The following is a 22,671-nucleotide window of genomic DNA, read 5'->3' on the forward strand; positions in this document are numbered from 1 at the left end:
ATAAAGAGTTGAAACCATGAAGGTTAAGGAAGAACTGGGCACTCTGACTTCCAAATTCTAAAAGACTAAAATTCAGATAAAATATATCCCTGAACTAAGCTAATCTCATGGTATACACCACAAAGTGGAAGACTGAGGTCAATCACCAAACCCTAGTTCATCTCTCCATAAAGATAGAAAAAGCACTGAGTTAGCCTCTAGTAGGATATGATTGACTTCTATCTGCAGGATCATTTGGCCAATTAAAAAGCAACAGTGATTAGTTCTGTATGATCTTCAGAAGAACGGCTGCCACAGGCTGAAATGGGAGTGGTGTGGTCCTCAAGGGTTTTGTATAAAGCACACAGGACTAGAAAATACTGTTTTTAAATTAAGTGGATGGATGACTCTTGCATAAATAGAATTCCTTTCTTTTTTGGGGAGAGAGGGAAGTTAGGGATGCAGGTTGTCTGTTATTTCATATTTATAGTGTGATGGTGCCATTACACTAGACACCATGCTGACCGACCCAGTCGCTGCCCCAAGAAACTTCCAGTCTAAAGTCATGCATCATATAAGAATTGGGGATCTACCAAACATATGCACAAATTTGTATCCACATCTGTTTATTTATCAGCTAATCATTCTTGCCACCATTAAGTTTATCAATTTCTTAAAATGAGTTTAGTGAGAAAGCTAGAATCCTGAACTAGCAAATATTTAACAATGTCTGCTAAGACAATCCTAAATTAGAGCAGCAGAACATACTGCAGGTTTCATTTTAGGCTCCAGGATTTTGCCACAAGCACAATACTGCTGAACTGACCTCACAGTATTTACAGTTCCCCCTTAGGAAAGCTTAGCATGCTGTCCAACTGAGGGAAATCATGTCTAATGCTAGTTTTGTTACTAGAGCTAGAAGCAAACAGAAGTAACGGTGAATGGGAGGGAGGAGTTCCAAAGGCATATAAGAAAGAAGGAGAGAGAAGGTCAAAGAGGAAAGGAACAGAAAAGTTGCAGACATTAAAATTTCCTGTGAAAAACAGAAAACCTTGTTTATGAAGTAGCAAACGCCTAGAAAAGCAGATTCAGACTTTGAAACACAGAAATGATGAAGAAGGGCCAAACCATTTGAGTCAAAAGCACTGATGGACCATTAGCGGAGGCTCTGTCTGCCCTGGGTTTCTGGTGGCTAGTGTAGCTATTAGACTGGTACAAAACCCTATCAGACAAAATTTACACAAATGAAGAACGATTTGTACCATTGCAATTTACCTGCTTTGAAACCAGGGTAAAATGTAAGTGTAAATTGAGTCTATGCTAATGATAATAAGCATAATAATTGAATAATAAAGCTATTCAATGACAAAAATCTATGTTATCTAGGGTCAAGGTTGCTTGGTCGCATGTCATCCCCTTGAAGAACAGTATACTGAGCAAAACAAACTTCTCAAAATTAGGAAATGCAGAAAGGAATGCTCTAAAATGCCTCATTAACACACATACCTTTACTCTGCCAATCCCACAGTTGCTGAAACATACAAGCTGATCTTCATCTCCTTTTACAACCCATTCATTCTCACTCACAGATTCTGACACTATTAAAGGAGCTAATAAAATACAAGTTCTCAAACAACCATTCTAAGGCTTGCCTATGACTCACCCCAATTTCCTGCCCCTTCCATAGCCATAACCCCTCTCACCGTTCCTATCCCACCCCTCCTTCTCAGTCCTGATCACCTGATAAAAATGTCGGTTAGACCAGCTGATGACTACATTGCTGTGTTCACAATAAAACAGGGTGGATTTGATTTAAATCACTAGTCAGGAAGACTCAATTTAATCATGGATTTCTACATAAAAGCACATTCTTGTTGGTTTGGTTATAAACTTAATACATATTCTTCACAACTCAGAGATAGACGTAGGTTTCATTTTTAGAAGGTACACTGTACATTTTTAAGTGATTTATTTTGAAAACTTTTCAGATTAGTTTTACAGCTATTTCAGAAAATGAATGATTGTTTGGTTATTTCATTTACGAAAGGTAACTGAAGCAGATATTTATGAAGTCATTGGGAGGTGAACTAATATTTGGAGGATTTTCTTGCCATGCTGTATTAGGAGGAGATCACTACCAGACAGACATTTAAATTGTTTTATTTAACTAAAACAAGATTATGTATTCTGCATTTTTTTTCTTCAACAGCAAACATATAATATTTTAACAAAACTAGCATAGGAATTTTTTAATTTAGTGAAACATTCAACTTTTTTAAAATCAGGTTGTTTTTGTTAAAATTGTTTTTAACTAAAACAGTTAAATGAAATATTTTAAAAAAAATCAAATGGACTAAGTCAGCCAGGTCAACATGGGAAACTTAAAATATTGGCTTTTGCAGCTAACTCCGTCGTCTTCACCTTCATTTTCCTATTTGTTCATAATCTGGAAAAGAAAAACAAGCTTTCCTGGTTTTTCAGGTCCCAAACAATTTCTCAATTTGGAATGAATTAGTGCAAAGGAAGAAAATATTATTTCTACACCGACAGAAGAAGCTACTGCTGTTAAAAGTGAGATCATCACTTTAACAGTCTCTGCATCCAAGTGCTTAAGTGACTTCCACAGTTCACTGGTGTGACTTTCTTTAAAACACCATCAGCAAACATATTTCTTGAATGGTTCACCCTTAGCTCTGAAGCTTATTATAGTTGGCATTGTGGAAGGATGATTGCTGGATGTTCATGTCATAGCCAACTCCTCTTCTTCAGCAGTTAAGGTTTGACCCTGGTACCGAGTATTGAGAATATTTACAAGAAAACGAGCTGGAGGTAGTGCCTGTCCGTTCGTTTTTTTAATGCTCATAATTTAACTCCATAAAGATTGGGTCCCTAATCCATGAACTATTGGAACTCATTTACAAAACTTTTCTTTAAAATGTTACATGAACATATTGTCTCATACTACAGAATTAGAATTTATAATCCCTATTCCATTATGAGATATCTTTGAGCTATAACATACCTATCTTTAGATTTTTTTCCCCAAAAAGCATTATAAAAAAAACTAATTTAAATAAAAAATCTGAATTTTTTAAATCATTGATTTTTTTATCCACCCTGCAACAACACAACAACATATTATAACTTAACAGACAAATTGCAGGAAGCAAAGAGGTATTTTATTGCGTAGTGTACAAAGGTTTGGACTAGAAATGTTAGCAGCGGGGCATTCACCAGGGGCAATAGCATTGGCACATTCCCTCAAAGTACCCAGACAAGCATTAACTGGCTGCATAGAAACCCTCACTTTTTCTTTACTGGGCTAAGTGCACTGTAATCCTTCTAGACTGCATATCTACACAAGCAAAGTGAACATTTTCTTAAATACCATTCACAATTTGGGTCTCCCAAAGACTTAGTGGGTACCATGCACTGCCTTGGGTAGAAACTGACCGATTTAAATCACTGACCCACATCACAGCAACAGTTGGCTCTCTAGGTCTATGCAAAGAAAATCTCCACCTAGAAACTTTGAGAGCAAGGCTTATGATTTTAGCCATTGTGCAGGTTTCCTCTGATGACACAACACCTTCCAAAGACGAGCCTGGGATCCTAAACTCATAACTTTGCTAAATACTAAAAACCATGGACTGAATACACTGAATTTACAGTTCATTGCAACAGTCTATAACAGGTTTTAGAGTAACAGCCGTGTTAGTCTGTATTCGCAAAAAGAAAAGGAGTACTTGTGGCACCTTAGAGACCAACCAATTTATTTGAGCATAAGCTTTCGTGAGCTACAGCTCTATAACAACTTATCTCCCGCCCCGCAAAGCTTTTTTTTTTGCTTTTCTCCTTTCCCCACTACAACTGGAGTGGTGTTAACAGACCACTTTACCTTGAATGGTCTCTTGAAATGTTTTAACATCTTATGCCAGTGGTTAATCAACCGGGGTAAATGTACCCACGGGGGAGGGGTACACAAAGGTCTTCCAGGGGGTACGTCAACTCATCTAGATATTTGCCTAGTTTTACAACAGGCTACATAAAAAGCACCAGCAAAATCAGTACAAACTAAAATTTCATACAATGACTTTTTTATACTGCTCTATATACTATACACTGAAATTTAAGTACAATATTTATATTCCAATTGATTTTATTATTTATTAATTATATGGTAAAAGTGAGAAAGTAAGCAATTTTTCAGTAATAGCGTGCTGTGACACTTTTGTATTTTTATGTCTGATTTTGTGAGCAAATAGTTTGTAAGTGAGGGAATCTGGGGGTACACAAGGGGTACAGTAATCTGGAAAGGTTGAGAGCCACTCGGCTAAACGATCTGTTCCACACTTTATTTAGTTGTGACACACTGAGTACATTGCCCAGATTTGAAGAAGAGTTCTGTATAAGCAGAAAAGCTTGTCCCTCACCAACAGGAGTTGATCCAATACAAGTTATTACCTCACCCACTGTGTCTCGGTAATATCCTGGGACCAACACAGCTACAACCCTGCATGAAGCATTAAATGAAAGCCCTAATTCCGGATTATCTGGATTTCATTAAAGGGTCTATTCTCAACTTCTCTAAGGATAATTTTCATTAATAAAATAAAGCCTACAATAAGAATGCAGAAGCTGTGCAATGAGCCACCATATAAAAATCAAGTCGGATTAAAATTTGTACCAAGTGGCATTCTCCCCTATCATTAAAAAGATTAGGAACGTACATGTACTTTTCACTATGCCCTAAAGGTTAATAAATCCTAGTTCTGTTGAATGACAAGGGAAGGGGTGAATGAAATTACAGAGCAGAGGATCCCTCACTGAGCCCACACCACCTTGGCCCAAACGCCCTCTTGTTTAAACCAGGACGCTATTAGCCCAAGCTCTTCAGCCAACTGACTCTTTCCCTGTGTCGTATTGCAGCAACTGCGCGCGCACAGTTGAAGATCAAACCACTTAAGTTTAACCTGTAAAGCCCTAAGCTCCACCTGGAAACTCACAGGAAGCCACTGCTTGGTTCAACAGAATTCTTCTTACCCCCTTTCCTGTTCACAAAATTCTTTACTCCTGCCTATAAAAATCACAAAAGGATTTGTTTCCAGCTGCAATTCTAACTTGTGAGCTCATCAGCATGAATTTCTTTGCAGCAAAAGAAAGTAAGGACCCTAACCTGAGATTCAAAGGGTGATGGAAAGTACTGGGATTTGAATTAGCTGCCGGATCCAGGAGGACTTTTTGTTGTCCAAAGCACAATGGGAATGCTCAAAGGTATTGGAATGCCTGCATTTCTAGTTAGACAGGTCTGACACTCACCTGAAATATGCATCCGATGAAGTGAGCTGTAGCTCACGAAAGCTTATGCTCAAATAAATTGGTTAGTCTCTAAGGTGCCACAAGTACTCCTTTTCTTTTTGCTGAAATATGTTAGATCTCACCCTATTTTTTTTATTGCCAACAAAGCAACTGGAAACTCTTTAGTTTACTGCTCAGGATGTTTTCCAAGATATGGGACTCAAGGACACCATCTGGAAACGTTCACTATTTTTTTCCTATAGCGTATGAAAGATTAATTCTTGTTCTGATTTTAAACGGTGATTAAGTTACAGTATATAAAACTATACCACCCAATTCCATGTAATTTGGGGGGTTGGTGAAAAAGATACACAACAATGTTCATATAAGACAGTTCAACACCTCTTAATACATGTTCTCCCAGCACAAAACTAAATCACTGTTGGAAATGAAAGTATCCACAGGTACCAGAGGACTAACAGGACAGAAATAAATAATTTTACCTGCAGTACGCATAACGCCAGATACTATTAAAACTGAAAGTTTCAAGTTTACTGCATTTTTCACCTTTTAAGCTGTTTGTTCACTGTCTGGTATTCTTGTCCAAGCTGAACACAATACAGAATTCATTTCTGTTTCTGGTCAGCTTCATCTGCTGGCTCTCAAAACACATTCAATATTTTGCAATCTTTGTGTTGCAAACATTGTAAGGAAAAAGTAAACTTTGCTGAAGAGTTTGTTTTAAATTTCCTGAAATCACTTCAGTTAAATATTAGATTTGCTGAATACATGAAGAGCATAAAAAGCTGAGATTGTCCTAAACCACTTCATCAAGAAGGGTCCATCATGTGCTTTTTCCTGGGGCCTATGCATTATGGCAGAAGAAGATAGGAGGATCAGTGACAAGTCAGTTTTATGTATTACAGACCAGCATCTCAAGAAACCAGTACCACCTTAAATGGATCAACCACACAACATTTGTTTGGTCACATCTTAACCTTGAAATTCAGTGAAGGAGGAAAGAGGAGAAGTTAGAGATAATTGGATAAAACAGAACCTTGAAAAATAAAGTTGAGGTAAGTGCTAAATTTTGTAAAAGTGGTATCAGTGCCTTAGACAACTAGCATAAGTTTATGAGACTCCAAAGCAACTCAAAACTCTACAGGTACAAATTTTAAATTATATCTTTTCCCGTTGTCAAGGCTGGATTTTGTAATGTAGATATTGAATACAATAGTTAATTATGACACTAAAAATATTCTTAGGTATGTGATTCAACAAGCCTTTTGTACAGTTATTTCTATCATATAAACAAGAGGATTCTAATCTGAATGCCAAATCCTCTCTGAATATTCAGTGTAAAAACACGTTCATTGTCTCAAACACTGATCAATTAATAATTCAAGTAAAGCTAATCTGACGTAGTTAGAATCTTCATCAGTTTCCATAAGAACTGCTTCCCAAATCAGGTTAGAAGGTAATATGGAAGCTAATGAATTTTTTCCCTATTGGATGTTTACCATAAAAAAAGTTATATATGCATCTAACCTATTTTATCTTTATGCTGTTAAGATAGCTATTAAATAACCTTATTCTGAATTATGAAAATGATGGCTCAAATACATATTTTTGTTGGTGGTTCTCTATAACTACCTTCCATATCCGTCTCCATTAAAGGTCAGAACCAAGAAATTTTAGGGTTTAAAGGAACTGTAGTATGGATCTCTCTCTCTCTATAACTTCTCCTAAAATAAATTTTTAAATGTCAGCAAAAATAACAGCAACAAATGTTAGTTTGGGGCCTCGCTACCTGAAAAATCTCACACATCTATCTTAGCCACAACAGACCCTCCTTCCTCATTTTTTAAGTTAATGGATTCTAAAAACAACACTGGTTGGTGTTTCATATATAACAGGGGTAATCTATTTTTGTCAAGGTCCAAATTTCTTGGTCAATGTATAGTCAAGGTCCAGATTCCAAAGAAAATACAAAAAATACAAGTAAATAAAGAGCTTTTGCAATCAATTCAAAAGTATTTGGCGGTCAAGATTTGCCCCACGATCGGCCTATCGTCTACCCCGGTATAGAATATATTACATTTACTTTGGTCTATATGCTTTCTTCCTCTAAATCAAATGCACAGGTAAGTTAGTTGCTTTTTTTTTTTTTTTTAAATACATTCAGAAAGACATTCTCTAAGAATATTTTAAACAAATAAAAATTCCTGGACCCTATACTGCATTTAATACATGTGTGGGATCTATGGACAAAAAAAATATTCACAACAAGATGAGCTACAGAATAATCTTTCGCTGGTAGTTCAACCCAGATGAAAGTATCAGATATGTTCTGATTGTGCAAGAAATACATCACAATTTTTAGTGGCAAAGGATACAAGAAAATCTTAAATTAATATTTCTGCTTTAAAATTATTTACTCAAAAGGTTTTGAAGATGGCACTTTAAACCAAAATATTTATTGAATATTTTTCTTGGTTATTTCGTATTCAAAGATATTTGCATATCAAGATTTTATTTCCTATGCTGTTTGAGATACTGCCATGTTTTCAGCTAAGAACATGCAAAATTATAGTCATTAGTGCTTTTTTCTACTAACTCTGGTAGTAAATGGACTCTGCAATACGCTAACTTATTAAGAGTGGATTGCTGGATAAAGTATCTCTGCCTACCAATAATCCTCAAGTAGTTCTAGACAAAATAGTCCATATAAAGAGTGACTAAAATTATCCTTAATCACAAGTATTTTGGAAACATTTTCATATAAACTCCCTTACCATTACTAAAAATGGATGTGTGCCATATAAGTTTTCAAAGTCTTGTTTTAAAAAATTACCCTTTTTCCAGGAAGGGACTTCAAGTGTTCCATTCAAACCCAGGGACACAATTTTATATGCCTGGAGGATGGAGGTTTAACACAATCTAAAGACATCTTGTCTGTAGGCATTTGTGCTAGCTAGCATTTGCTTGGGTTATATATATTCCAAACTTTTATTCTATTTTTTTATTATCCTTGTTATACCCTGATATTAAGATATTCCAAAGGAAAGAGTGCTCAGTTCACTAAGATTCAAAAACAAAATTCACATAGTGTAAGTTGATTTAACTACCTTGATCCCTAAAGAACAATGTACAAACTTTGAAATCTGCATATGCTAACTGAAATTTTGTTTTCCAATATTTACACTGTACTTTGCTTTTTTTGCATTTCACTCACTCTAAAAGTGGACAATGATTTAATTTTCTGGTTCTCCTGCACTTAAGACAATATTAGTTGAGTTCACAACATAATAGAGCAATATTTAAAAAGGGCTTGAAAAAAAAATCTACTGGCCTACTCCTGCTGGCAGTTTGGTTGGGGTGTTTAAGCTTTCAATTTTCTATTAATCTAAACTTTCATTTTTTAAGGTAGCAAAGATAATCTCACAGATTTGAACTGATGCAGGGCTTCCTTCCCCCAGTCCACAAACAACTAATGACTTTGCACCTCATCACCACCTTCCCTCCAACCACAGATCTGCACTCTTTGGGGTGGAGAGTGAGAATATGCTGTTTCTTCCCCCACCTCCTTTCTGAAGGAGATGGTGAGGGAAGAAGAGCAAACAATATACAAAACTTAGACACTTACTTGATAAAGGATACAAAAAACATACAGAGAGCACCCTGGCAGGAATCCCAGCATTTAGGGTTTGGCGGTTCAATTTCCAACTAGGTACTATCCCTGTACTTCTGCGGTTTCTGTCTGTGTGAGCACCAGTGTTTAGCCTGAACCAAACTGTGCCTCTGGTACAATGTACATTAATTCATTATAATAAGAGCTAGCACACTATAGAACACATACAGGAAAAAAAGGCTTATCACAGCACCAGGACAGATTCTGGTTTCTGACCCAATGCAATAAATATACATAAACACTCAGATTAGAAAGCAATAAATGCTTTTAAAGTGAAAAATTTAAAGTGTGCATTGGGATGAAGCTAACATTTGGATCTGAAAAGGTTTCACTGAAGAGTATCAAATATTTTTCTACTCTAAAACATTCCAAAGTTTCTGGGCTGCCAATTCAGCTCTTTTAGTACTTCATTTCAATAAGAAAAATGTATCTAGTAGGCTTCCAGAGAGGCATGGAAGCTGGGGAAAAGAAAAGAAAGGTCCTGAAAGAAGTGACTGGAAAACTAGGGAAAAAGACAACATTAGTTAAGCACTAGTTAAAGAGGTTTTTCTTCTCCTTTAGTTTCCTCTTCTCAGTCTTCAAGAGAAATACTGGTGTGCAAATTAGTCCAGATGTATATTTTTCTAATGGAAAAATCAATGCATCACTGTGTTCATAACAACTGCACTAGCCACCCACACAAAGTTACGATCAGTATTTGCTTCACTGTTTATCCTCCTTTCATATGTAATATCAAAACAAAAGGGCACCTGAAAACAAAGCACATTCACCCCCCTCATTACCAATTCAATAAACAGCTAAGACTGAGGTTGAGACTGAAGCATCACCTTTTACAAAAAACTACTGAGCCATTTAAACTTGATTAAAAGAGATTATTAATTGGCTATTAAATAAAATGCAGCCTTCAGTATCTTAAGCATCTTCTCAATTAATTCTATTTAACACGGCTGCTACTCTGAAACACTGAGTACTGCATTTTTACATACTAATAAGAAATAGCAGCAGCTATTTAGTTTATTTTCTTCACATAATTTTCCAGGCCATCCTTACTATGAATAAGACATTTTATGGGACTGTGGAATTTACAGTGTAAACACAGAAGGATTCAATGGCTCAGCAATTGGAAATCAATTTGTCACACACAGTGTAAAGGTACATAGAGCACAACTATTTTCTTGATTTTCATGTTCAGTACTCCACGCACTAGAGAAATAACCAAGGAATACCTTTGAAGTATGTTTGAATATTAATTGTTGGGTGGTTTAGGGTTTGTTTTTTTTTTTTTTTAAGTGTATTTAGTACTGGTCAAGGCCACCAATCTAGACCGTAATAGTAGTAAGCTCCATCAGTTACAAACTAGCACAGCTTTCTTTTTTAGTTGTAAAACTTTCCTGTCAAACTATATAGCCCTGTGCCTTCTTCCATTTCCCCCTCCCCAGAAAGGGTGACCGTGGACTCACAACTTATTATGATTATTTGTCTTTTCATCTTCTATATAGACCATCTCTTACCACCACTCTTAGTATTTAGTTTTTTTATTTGTGTAATATTTTGAAGGAGGTAAAAATTAAAACTTGACGACTACAGTTTGTTTTCAAGATCTTTTATAGTACCCACTTTAAAATCACAAGCCACCAGAGTACAATCTGGAAGTGTCACAGGTGAAGGTTCTTACTTTGCTATTTGACAAAGACCGCTCTTTCTAGGGCCTGTAAGAGGAACACAGCCTCTCAAACCCTCCAGTCCGTAATCTGGCCCAGAGATCCATAGTGACTTGTCGGGGGGGAGGGATCATCTTATAAAGGCCAGGGATCTATATAAAAGTTTCAGGCCATTCTCAATTTCTGTAGAAGTCAAGAAATTTTTGTTAAAAGCAACAAAAAACAATTTTTTTTGAACTGGTCTTGTGCTTTTTTTTTTTTTTGGGGGGGGGGGGGGGGAAGATGGACGACACTTCTTTAAGGTAATGAAGGCAATCTGAACTATTATTCCTCAAATTCCATTTCTCTTTCAAAAATGGATTTTTCTTTTTATATTTTATCACAGAAATCCCAGTGATATCTTGTCTGATCTTTCCTGGAAGACCTTCTCAGAAAAGGTTAAAAGAACAGGAGTACTTGTGGCACCTTAGACGTACTCCTGTTCTTTTTGCGGATACAAACTAACATGGCTTCTACTCTGAAACCTGTCAGAATAGGCAAAGATCACAGCAAACCATCTTCGCTCAACAGGAAGGCTGTTAAACCACTAACAGAACTATCCTTTATCCAAAAGGTTAGCCAATAACATTAACCAAAAACAAACAAAAAACAAAAAATATTCTAAACTCTCTGAGTTTGTCCTGTGGAGGAGAGAACTCAAGGTAAGATCAGAGTTGGTTAATACATGCTCGCTAACTCCAGTCTTTTTTCCTAAAGGTGTGTCTACAGTATAGATGCTGTAATGCATACACTTCCTATGTCTAAGGAAGGGCTTTTTATCACCTCTCCCAGAGGCAGTAGCAAAAATCCTGCCACTGACTAACCATATCCTTACCAGGGGTTAGACAACCTATAGTGCTTGGGGCATGAAATTTTTCACTGCCCCAAGTAATGTAACTAAATGGATCTAATTTTTTAAGAGCAGACTAGGCTTCATACAGGGCAATCTTTACTTATAATCCCTATCCTTCCGAATTTCAGGATTCATCTACTCTGGGGATTGTACCCACCAATGTATCTGTATGGTAGAAAGCCTAAGCACAGACATGCGAAACCTCTACATGTTGCTGTTTGCACTGGTACAACTTCTCTGTTCAACTTGGGCTTATAATATCTTGCCTATCTACACCAGGGGTAAATACCAGTGCAGCCAACTCAGTGGTTGGTCATTAATTGCTTAATTAGAGCAATTCCTTACAAAAGCCTCATTGAGCTCAGGGGCTGAGCTCCAAGTTGTGTGATGCACCCCTTACCACTTAGTGCAGCAGTTCTCAACTGGGGACTCCACGAGTCCTTTCAAGGGATCCAAGGAGCCCCGCGGCTGAAACCCAGACCCTGAGCCTTAGCGCCCCCTGAGGGGCTCAAGCCAGGAGGCACAGGGCTCAAGTCCTGAGCCCTGGTACTCCCTGTAGGAGTGAGCCCATGGGCATTGAAGCTGTGAGCCCATGGGCATTGAAGCTGTGAGCCCATGGGCATTGAAGCTGTGAGCCCATGGGCATTGAAGCTGTGAGCCCATGGGCAGAGTTGTGGACACAGAGGGCATTGCCTCCCTCCAAAAAAACCTACAGAGCAAGAGCACAGTAGTCCTGGGGGCAGCTCCACACACCTTCCCCTCTCTTCTCCCCGCCCCCTGGCCAGGTCGGAGGTGAGAAGCTAGAGGCGATGTAGTGGCAAACAGTTCCCTGGCAGAATTTCCTATATAGGTTGTACTGAGCATGCTCACCCAAACTCAGCAGACTCAGTAAGTAACTGCTATTGGTGAGAAAATTTGCCAGCTGCTGTTTTTGCTGTTACACCAGGCAGTGCGGAGAAGCTGCTGCTGCTCTGCCTGGTGCCATGGAGCAGGCAGACGCAGCATTTTCTCCTCTCCTGCTGGTGCTCTGGGTTAAAGCTGCTCCTCAGCTCCCGAGTCCCAGCCCCCTTTCCACCCAGGTTGGGAGACCCAGTTCCGTGGCTGACAGACCCCTCCAGGAACACAGACCGCAGGGGACCCCTCCAGGCACACAGCCCCTAGTACTCCTCTCCTACACCCTGAGCTACCCCCTGCCTGCACAGAGTCCCAGGTACCCCCCTCCCTGCACCCTGAGCTACTACCCCACTGCCCACACACAGCTCCTAGCCAACCCCCTCCCTGCACCCACAGCCACCCCGTGTGCACACAGCCCCAACTACCCCCCTCCCTGCGCCCTGAGCTACCCCCTTGACCGCACACAGCCCCTAACCACCCCCTCTCTGCACCCTAATCGGTTTTCAAACTTTTTGAGCGAAGCCCACACCTTTGAGTTATAATTTTTGGTTACACCCCACCCCCCCAAGCCAGACAGGCGGTCTGCTGAGGCGAGTCAGGAGGAGGTGGAGGTGGCACTCCCTCCCTGGACTGCTGACCTCTGCCCCCAAAATAGAAGTCAAACTACGCCTATGTCTAAGGCCCCTGCCCCAAGCCATCTCCCGCTGGACCTGGAGTTTTTATAGCACGTTGAGGGGGGCCTCAGAGAGAAAAAGGTTGAGAACCCCCTGACTTAGTGCATACTAGTGTTCCCACCCAGTCTATGGCCACTAGAGCTGCAGGAGGGCTACAGAAAAGACAGGCAAATTTAAGGCCTTGTCTATCTGAAGCTTGCACCAGTTTGCCTAAAGAGGTTTCTTTAAAAACCAGTTTAGTTAAACTAATGCAAAGCCCTGTGTGCACATTGTTAAACTGATTTTAAACTTTGCTTACAGAGATGTACTTACCAATGCAAGCTAAATTATATAAATGAGGTTTAAAATCAGTTTAAGTATGCCCACATAGGGTTTCTGCTCTGGTTTAACTAAACCTTTTTTTAAAAAGCACTATTACTTGAACCAGCACACGTCTATGTTTAGACAAGGTCAAAGAAAATAGTTCAGGCAAGTTCTAACCAGTTGCAACTATCACAGGTTCAGCTGCATCACAGAGTCTTCATGTGCCATTATAGAAGTGGCAACAGAAACCAATGCACTGTTGTCTTGTGAGTCTACAGCCACACTACTCTACCACCACTAAAATTCTCACTCATCTTAATGGTGTTTACTTTGAAGTCTATGAAAATTCAGGCCTGGTCTACACTAGAAAATTAGCTCTACATAAGTACACTCAGGAGTGTGAAAAATCCACACCCTTGAGCAGCACAGTAAAGCCACCCTAAATCCCGGTGTAGACAGTGCTAGGTCTGATATAAGAATTCTTCTGTCAAACCAGCTGCTACCTTTCGTGGAAGTAGACTACCTACAGCAATGGGAGAATCCCTCCTTTTGGCATAGGCAGTGCTTACACTGAAGCGCTACAGTGGCGCAGCTATGGCACTGTAGCATTTTAAGTGTAGACAAGCCCTCAGCCCTTACCTACTCTAGGATTTCAGCTACTGGGATTGCTGCACCAACACAACTTGTAGCACAGACCCATGCAGCTTACCATCTGTGAAGTATTACATGTGATATGCACTTCTGTAGTTTAACACCAAAACTAATGTTTCTGCAGTATGCCCAATCTCAACTCTTAAGACACCTAACACTCAAATCCAAGAGTGGGATTTAAAAAAAACAAAACAAAAAACTTTCTGAAGAAATTCTGGAATTTTTGCAAGCTTCTCAGATTTTAAAGGAAACCCAAGTTTTATTCTCTCTGGAAGTCATATTTGATGGTATTTGGAGGAATTGGAGGTCATGTAAAATAAGTTAGCAGGCTCAACCCAAATTCTAATGCACAGGCACTTGCATTTCTCAGCAAGGGAAGACTGACACCTTACACTACCCAAACTGGTATAGATGTCCCAGCAGAACACAATCAAGAACGAATTGAGAGAGACTGAACATCCCTCATATCCCTAAAAGTAGACCCTCCAAAACAAAATAAGATTGAGGCATATTGGCAGTTATCTGTACGAGCACTGTAGTATTTAAGCTTGCAGTGCCACTACCTATTCTAGAACATTTCACTTCCAGCACTGACAATCAGCTCTTCACCAAAAAGATATACAACTAGCTCAATGGAAAATTTTGCTTTTCCACCCCTAATTTTAGTGACATTCCTATGGCACTCACTGCCACAATTTGAGCCCATTTATGCAAATTCAATTTCTCCATACTAGCTTAATCTTAACTTATTTGAACATGCCATGTGAAAGTATTTACCTAACAAGCGAGATAACTGAAATGAAATGCAAGTGATAATTGGAAGTATTAATTCTACAATTGTTACATGTGAAAGTGTTATTTTTCAGAGAGAAGTGTACAATTACTAAAAAGAATGGCGCAAAATGTAGTTTACATGCAAGCCATGTCTCACCTCATAATAACTTAACAGCCCAATTTTCTTTAACTAGGAAGCAGAGCTGACTGTACACGTCTAATTTTACAACTTTAATGTACAGATGTATGTAAAGTGTGTTCAAGAAAAAAAGAATACATGCATGAAAAAGACAGTCCAATGTGATTCAACGCACTCATGGAGTGCCATAATAGTTGTTCTAAATAAGTGAAGTATACAACAAACTGATAAATGAAGTAGACTAATGAAATACTTAGACATTGGAAAAACATATTGCTTTTAGTTAGCAGTGAGCTTTGGCCACTGACATTCCACAGTAAAAAGAGAGCCTCTACCTCTACCATGCTATTTAGTTTCTGTATTGGATTTCTTCTACTAACCCAAATTGCAAGATAGTTCAAAGTCCTACTCCCAACTCATTAAATAAATCTTATTCAAATTCTTCAGACAGAATCTCATTACCCAGAGCAAGCAGAACTCTATTTACCTATCTGTGCTTTAAAATTAGTACAGACCCAAAGCCAAGCAGAAAATCTAAAATAAAAACGTGGAAAAAACTTTACATATTCTGAAAATGAAAATACGCACCCCAACAAAATATGTTCTTTAAATAATCACATTTCAATACAGAATGTAATCTGAGACATTTGTTTAATGCCAGTACTAAAGCATGTAGTTAAGATTTGCTTGATGCGTATTCTCCTCTATATTACCTCCATTTGATTACACAGTATTTGCAAAAATCATTCAATATTCTAACTCAGGGGAGGGCAAACTATGGCCCGCAGGCTGGATTCGGCCCACAAGGGCTTTCAATCCAGCCTCGAGCTCCATGGCGCAGAGGGGCTAAAGCAGGCTCACTGCCTGCCATGGCCCCATGCCACTCCCAGAAGCGGCCGGCATGACATCCCTGAGGCCCCTGTGGGGGGGGGGGGGGGCGCACAGGGCTCTGTGCACTGCCCTCGCCTGCAGGCACCACCCCCCACAGCTCCCATTGGCCGGGAACAGTCAACAGTGGCCAATGGGAGCTTCGGAGTTGGTACCCACAGGCGAGAGCAACATGCGGCGGAGCCACCTGCCCTGCCCCACCCCACCCCCAGGAGCCACTACCGGGCATGCTGGCCACTTCCGGGAGTGGCGCAGGGCCAGGGCAGGCAGGAAGCCTGCCTTAGCCCCGCTGCACGCCGCTGCCATCCCTGAGGCGCTCAAGGTAAGCAGTGCCAGCTGGAGCCTGCACCCCGAATCCCTCCTGCTCCCCACACCCCAACCCCCTGCTTTGAGACTCCTCCCGCACTCCCTCCTGAGCACCAACCCCCTCCCGCAATCCCTCCTGCACCTCAACCTCCTGCCCCAGCCCTACATTCATGGCCCTGCATACAATTTCCCCACCCAGATGTGGCCCTCAGGCCAAAAAGTTTGCCCACCCCTTTTCTAACTCAACCAGCATATTTGAAATCACATTTCAAAAGTTACAATCAAGTTTCCTATCACAGAAATAATATTTTCACCTATGTTCTCTTGGAATACATTATAGAATACCATAGATAAAGTTTACACACATGCATGGCTAAAAACACCATTGTAGAGTTCCACTAACTTCCGTCTACTCCCTCTTTAAATATAACTTGGGATCATCTTCTCTTTACAACCTTTAACTGGGAACAAAGATGGAATAAATTGTCTTTTTCTTATATTCTTATTTAGGCAAATCAGATAATCCACAAGATTCTAATATTTTATTTTTTATTATTGTTCTAAGTGTTAAATATTCATTAAGATGATTAGTTAATTTTAGAATATCAAAACAATGTATCCACACAAAATATTAATATGAGCAGCATTACAGTGAAAACTGCCTCACACTATGATCTTGCTCATACTAGCACCTCCCTTCCCCAACAACCCACCATTCTCCACCAATTCTGGGAACACAACTATCATTTGGGCTCAGACAACCACATTATAACATATCCACACTTGTACTTCACAAGTTAGACAACACTGGTTAAGGTGTCCTGTCTACCCTACCACGCGTCGTTGCTAACACTAGTGGAGCTGAATGGTAGGAAATTTTAGGGAAAAAAAGCCAGTGTAGTGAAAAAGTGTAAACAGCCTCAAATCCTGCATTTACAAACAATGAACACAAACTGAAGTCAAGAACATCATTGCTCATCCCTCACATTTTAAAGTAAAAACTGATACACTACTATACTGCTATAACATATCAAGCAGATTGAACTAAAATGCAGCATACGTTTTCAGAGATACAGTAAGCATAATATTTAACTATTTGGTGTTGAAAGTACTATCAGCAATGTGTACTTTGGATAACATTTCTAACAACATCCTGTGCCACAAGAGCTGTAAGTTTGAACATTTACAAAATGTGCTTCACTATGAACAGCATGGTACTTAATTAGCAAGCTCCTGACATAGTTCAGAGCAATTTTAAACATCCCGTTTCTTTATCGCCTCATTTTACAGCATTTCTACCTAAAGTTGCATGAATGCAGTATAGTAAAGTAGCCTTTGGAAAGAACATTTTAATATTGACAAACAAGCTTCTCGGAACTACAAGTAACAGTCCATCAACAACTAGGCCTTTTGAGATAGCTTGGTAAGGATTCCAATTGCAAGTTTTGGTATTACAATCAAAATCAGAAAACTCGAAAATCAATTCTAAAAGACTTACACAGTGGGTCAAATCAATACAGTCATTTATATTGTACCCATCACTTGCCATCTGGCACAACTTAAATATCACATACCTTCCTCAACATTCACAGCAGAAAACTGCGAAGAATTGTAGAAAAATGGGCAGTAGCTTACCGTTCTTACATTAGTAGTGTTTACTCATAAGAGTTGTCCCATTTATACACTACTAATGCAAGTAAGGGACGTATATCAAACCTCAGCATACTAAGAAGTGCCTTCATAAGTCTGAAGACGTTTACAATTTGTTGGAGTGCCTAAAGCTTGAACAGAAAAGGAGGAAGCACTTCTCTATATTATAGGTTGTTGTGATTTTTTGTTTTGTTTTTTTTTTGGGGGGGGGGGGTTGGGGAGGTGCAATGTAGAATATTATGTTCACCTCACATTGAAAAGGTTTTAAGAAGTCTGCACAGATCGAACATCTACTTTTGACTTTAAAAAAAAAAGCCTCACCTCTGTTTCTCAGTTAAAAGAATATTACACAAAACGACCAAAGTGGACACTTCCCTGAACCAATCACTTAAAAAAAAAAAAAAGGGGGGGGGGGAGTGGTAAGGACCTGGTTTATTCTACCCAAATATTAATGTACTGAAGAATTCTGAAAACAGCTTAAGGATCAAGTCATCCTATGCTACTACAAAAATCTGGTCAAGTCACAAAAAAACCTCATCTCATTAATCAGACAGACATTTGAAAAAATACTTGAACTGAGAATCATAGAATCACAGAATAAGAGTTGGAAGGGACCTCTGGAGGCCATCTAGTCCAACCCCCTGTCCAGAGCAGGACCAATCCCAACAAAAGGAATCACACAAAACCATGCCAAGCTGCAACTGAGCTATTACTAGCTGAAACTGAGTTGATCTAGAATATCGGGGTTGGAAGGGACCTCAGGAGGTCATCTAGTCCAACCCCCTGCTCAAAGCAGAACCAATCCCCAACTTTTGCCCCAGTTCCCTAAATGGCCTCCTCAAGGATTGAACTCACAACCCTGGGTTTAGCAGGCCAACGCTCAAACCAGTGCTAAAGTTACAATAGGACATATTTAAGCACACAATGGTAAATGCAGACAGTTTTTTCTTTTACAGAATTTCTGAAAAAATGTAAGATAAAAGAAAAATCAGATTAAAAACAAAACTGACAGTTTAGTGGTTTTAAAAAGTAATTACTATAAATACGATGTTCAGTAGCCAGGAATCCTGTCCCAACAAGAGATAATTTTTTTTTTTAAAAACTGTCCTTCTGAAAATTTTTTAGATACACACATCACTTAAGCACATATGTACACAAACTCAGGCTGTATCTTGAATTTTCCAGCCATTTCTTGCTAGATGTGTACACACTATCATAGCACATATGATAGTTTCCATCTGCACCTGAAGTGCTCAAAAAAAATCTAGACACTAAGTTCAAGAAATCATTGCCCTAACAATGTAGAATAAACTAAATACAATTGATCTCTGCTATTATATACTGCACACTCCTTTTAAAGTGATTATTCATAGATTGCATTTAATCCTGAATTAAAATGTACTCATTAAGAATAATATACAGCCACACTTAGGAAATTTCAAATTTTAGTATCTGGACAAACTATCATTCAACTCACTTTATGTAGTATCTTGCACCTTCAAAAGTATATGCTTCTTCCCAACCTGTGGGTAAGTCTAGAAAACAAGAAGTGATACATCATAAATTTTATAGAATAGACTAGCGCAGAGTTACAGCAATGTGCATACCTGGCCAATATGTACCTTTGTCTACACAGAGAAACAAAATACAAACTGTTAAAGTTTTTATATAGAGTCAACAAAAAAAACTGTTTGGGCTTAAACCATTCCCTGTAGTGTGCAAACAATATAAATGGTAAAATGTAAATTAGATTAGCATTTTCAGAAGTAGTAATTCAGGTAAGGACATATGTAAGACCAGAAGTGTTCCTTCTCTTTAAACAATAATTAGAATTGTTGCAGGCCTAATCTTAAAAAGTATTAGTTCTAAATTACTTGATAAGGTAAAGATTTAAGCAAATCAATTTACGAAGTTCTGCAGTGCATATAAGTCACATGCATCCTAACAAGCATGATATCCTCTTAAAATACACCACAGAAGATATTTGGTTCATATTAGCATAGGTATATCACTAAACACTGTCCCTAAGACACACACCAACTTTTTTGTAGTGTTGACAACTCTGTTCAACACTGCATGAAAATACATTCATCTCACATCTAGGGCAGAAAGAGATGACTTATTTTTTCCCCTCTGTTGAGTATCAGTTTCCTAAGCAAAATGAGTCAACAAGGCAGAGGCCCCATCTAGAGAAGTAAAATCTTCATAGAATAAACTGAGGACCAGATTTTTAAAGGTATTAGACACCTGAAAGTCTACCTACTACCTACATGTTTAGGTGCTTAAATACCTTCTAATATCTGTCCCCGAGACTGTAAAAGGTGGGGATTTTGTGTCGACTTAAGGGAATAAAGGCCATCTACAGATGCTTTGGGTTTTTAAAACAATTCATTTTCAAAGCTAAGACAAAACTATCCAGTCTAATGGGTCTGTTTCCTTTATCCCTCCAGTCTGCTTTTTCACTTCATGATATATCGCAGTCTTCTCTAGGAAAAGAAAAATCTATAGAGTCTTTTGATAAAAGAGTAGGGGAAAGTATGGACCAACAGGATGCCTCTCCAGCGTAAACAGGAATGGCCATCACATGGAGAAAGAGCAAGTCTCCCATAACGGAGTTCTCGCAAAGCAGATACTTAACTCTCAAGGGATGTGGACTTTAAAGACGACAATTCCCTGCTAATAGTGTGAAATATTTGAATGAATTTATTTTTTTGCAAATGTGCATGTAGATCAGTTATTCGGTCACAATCCCTCCTTAAGACAGAGACTTCAATTTAGGTTACAAAACCAAAATCAGCCAAAATAAGTTACAAAATCCTGTCTATATATGGGAAATGAATGAACAGATGTGCAAATGAAAACAGAAAATACAGATACAGGTTTGTTTGTACATGATACTGTATCTGTTATCATACGTACATGATACCACACAGAAAATATTTCACACTAACGTTAAAAGAAAATTTAAGTTTACCTGCCAATAACTCCCCAGTTAAACCAATACCTGAATACTTCATAACAAAACTATTTCCTCTGAAAGAGGATAATGGCAAACAAGAAGGTAGAAATAAAAATCAAGCATTTAGGTGATTAGGATAAAACATCAGTGATTCAATAGAGCCATTAACAGTTATTTAACAAGGAATTCATGTGTGACTAGCAGCAATGTCCAACAGCAAATGTACCTCATGTATATATGGCCCTTTACCCCTTCATAGTGGATTTAAGATAACTTCTCAGTTAACATAAATGCTAATTACACAGGGGAAGAGCATGAAACCAATGGTTCTACTTCCTGCATTTCAAAGGCTCATGGTTATAACTCACAGCTATTCACCGCAGATAAAAGTGTAGGGAGATTTAAAATCAGAAACCCACTCCACAAACTGTTCCCAACTCACAGGAAAAGAAGAAAGGGGAGGGAGTATAGTCAATGTTTTTCAATAACCCTGGGTGATATTTTAAAATAAAGAACCTCTTGAATACAAACATGAAAGAGGAATACTCCAATAACTTGACCAGCTACAGATTCTCCTCTTCTCTCCCCCATAGTTTACACGAACGAAAACAACTGCATTTGTAAACACAGGCACAGCCTCCCAGTGGCATTTGCAGCCTGCGTGCAGTTCCAGCAGTGGGAGTTTGGCTCTGGGTCTCCAGAGCGCCTGCTGAAAATCCTCCTCCTCCAGCACCTCCTTCTGCTGCTGTTTCTCCCGAGAGGAACAAACAGCAGCCTCAGAGGAGATTGATTCCACCTCCACCCCCAAATTACTCCTCATGCTTCATCCCCTTTTCCCTCCTACCCATGCCACCTCTCTGTCACTTAGAAACACGCACACGCTCTCAGCCTATATTGGAAAAAAGCGGGGGGTGGGGAGGTTTCTAGATGACTATACTTAGTGGGCTCTCCCTAGGCATTTCTCGTACACCTATCGTAATTCCCTTTAGGTGCCAAGGTCTCGACAGGAGGGATGAGGAAGCAGCGCCGCTGGGGCGGGGGGGGAGGATGCAGCGGTGAGGGCTCTGACGGGGGAGTCGGGAGGAGGCAGCGGTTGTGGGGGGACGGGGGGGGACAAGAGGCTCTGGGGGAACAGAGAGGGGTGAGGCAGCTCCAGGGGGTGGGGCCAGGGGCGGGGGTGGGGTGAGGAAACGGCTGGGGTAGGGGGGAGAGGCGAAGGCTCCCGGGGGGAAGGGGAATCTGCACTCGCAGGCGGCGGCGGCTCCCCAGGCGGTCGCTGCCCCGGCGGGGCCGTTACCTGCGCTGCGGCGGTGCCCGGTGATCACGGCCTCTCCGGTGTGCGGGTGCAGCCAGGTCGTGCTCTTCGCCTCCTCGCTGCGGGGGTGGGGGGGGGACACACACAGACACCGGGTCAGTCAGCGCCAGCGCCAGCCCCGCCAAAGCCCCGCGCCCCGCCCGGCCCCCCCGCACTCACTTGATGAAGAAGAGGCGGCCGCCCTGGCTGATCCCGTAGCTCCAGTTGCCGGGCAGCGAGCACAGCCGCTCCGCGCTCAGGTCCGCCATGGCCGAGCCGCCGCTACCGCCACCAGCGCAGCCGGGGAGAGGTGGGGGGGGGGAGGGGGCTACGCGCGGCCACGAGCGCAGGCGCGTCACCGCCGCCGCCAACACCTATGGGGGCGAGAGGAAACCGCACCAACCGCCCGGCCCCGCCCCTGCCGCCGCGGGGACGCGCCCGGCGTCTTGCCTGCGGGGGCGCGCCTGCTATTGCTGCGCCCGGGGCGCCCTGGCGCGGGGCGGGTCCGCGTCCTGCAGGGGGCCTGACGAGGGGCGAGCGCCGAGGCGTTCACACGCCGCTGCTGGCCGTGGGTGCCGCCGCTTCGGGCAACGGGGCGGGCGCGCTAGCAAACAAACC

The 22,671-nt window shown here is 40.4% G+C and overlaps 1 protein-coding gene across 9 annotated transcripts in view; it reads right to left on the reverse strand.

Moving 5' to 3' along the window:
- PLEKHA5 (pleckstrin homology domain containing A5) overlaps positions 1-22,345 on the reverse strand; it is a 263,205-nt gene extending 240,860 nt beyond the window's left edge. For 7 of the 9 annotated variants that reach the window (XR_013347132.1, XR_013347130.1, XM_077826614.1 and 4 more), the window contains exons 1-3: positions 22,234-22,345; positions 22,057-22,133; positions 19,278-19,335 (exon numbers count right to left, since the gene is read on the reverse strand). Coding sequence is in view for 6 of the 9 variants with exons in the window: in XM_077826614.1 (XP_077682740.1) it covers positions 19,278-19,335; positions 22,057-22,133; positions 22,234-22,322 (224 nt within the window). In the remaining 3 variants the exon portion in view is untranslated. Of the gene's footprint in view, positions 1-2,362; positions 2,426-19,277; positions 19,336-22,056; positions 22,134-22,233 lie in introns of those variants that run through there. The other 2 variants (XM_077826663.1, XM_077826638.1) reach the window with 2 other exon arrangements.
- Positions 22,346-22,671: the final 326 nt, after the last annotated feature.

The sequence above is a fragment of the Eretmochelys imbricata genome, chromosome 1, assembly GCF_965152235.1.
Source record: "Eretmochelys imbricata isolate rEreImb1 chromosome 1, rEreImb1.hap1, whole genome shotgun sequence".
Taxonomy (NCBI): Eukaryota; Metazoa; Chordata; order Testudines; family Cheloniidae; genus Eretmochelys; species Eretmochelys imbricata.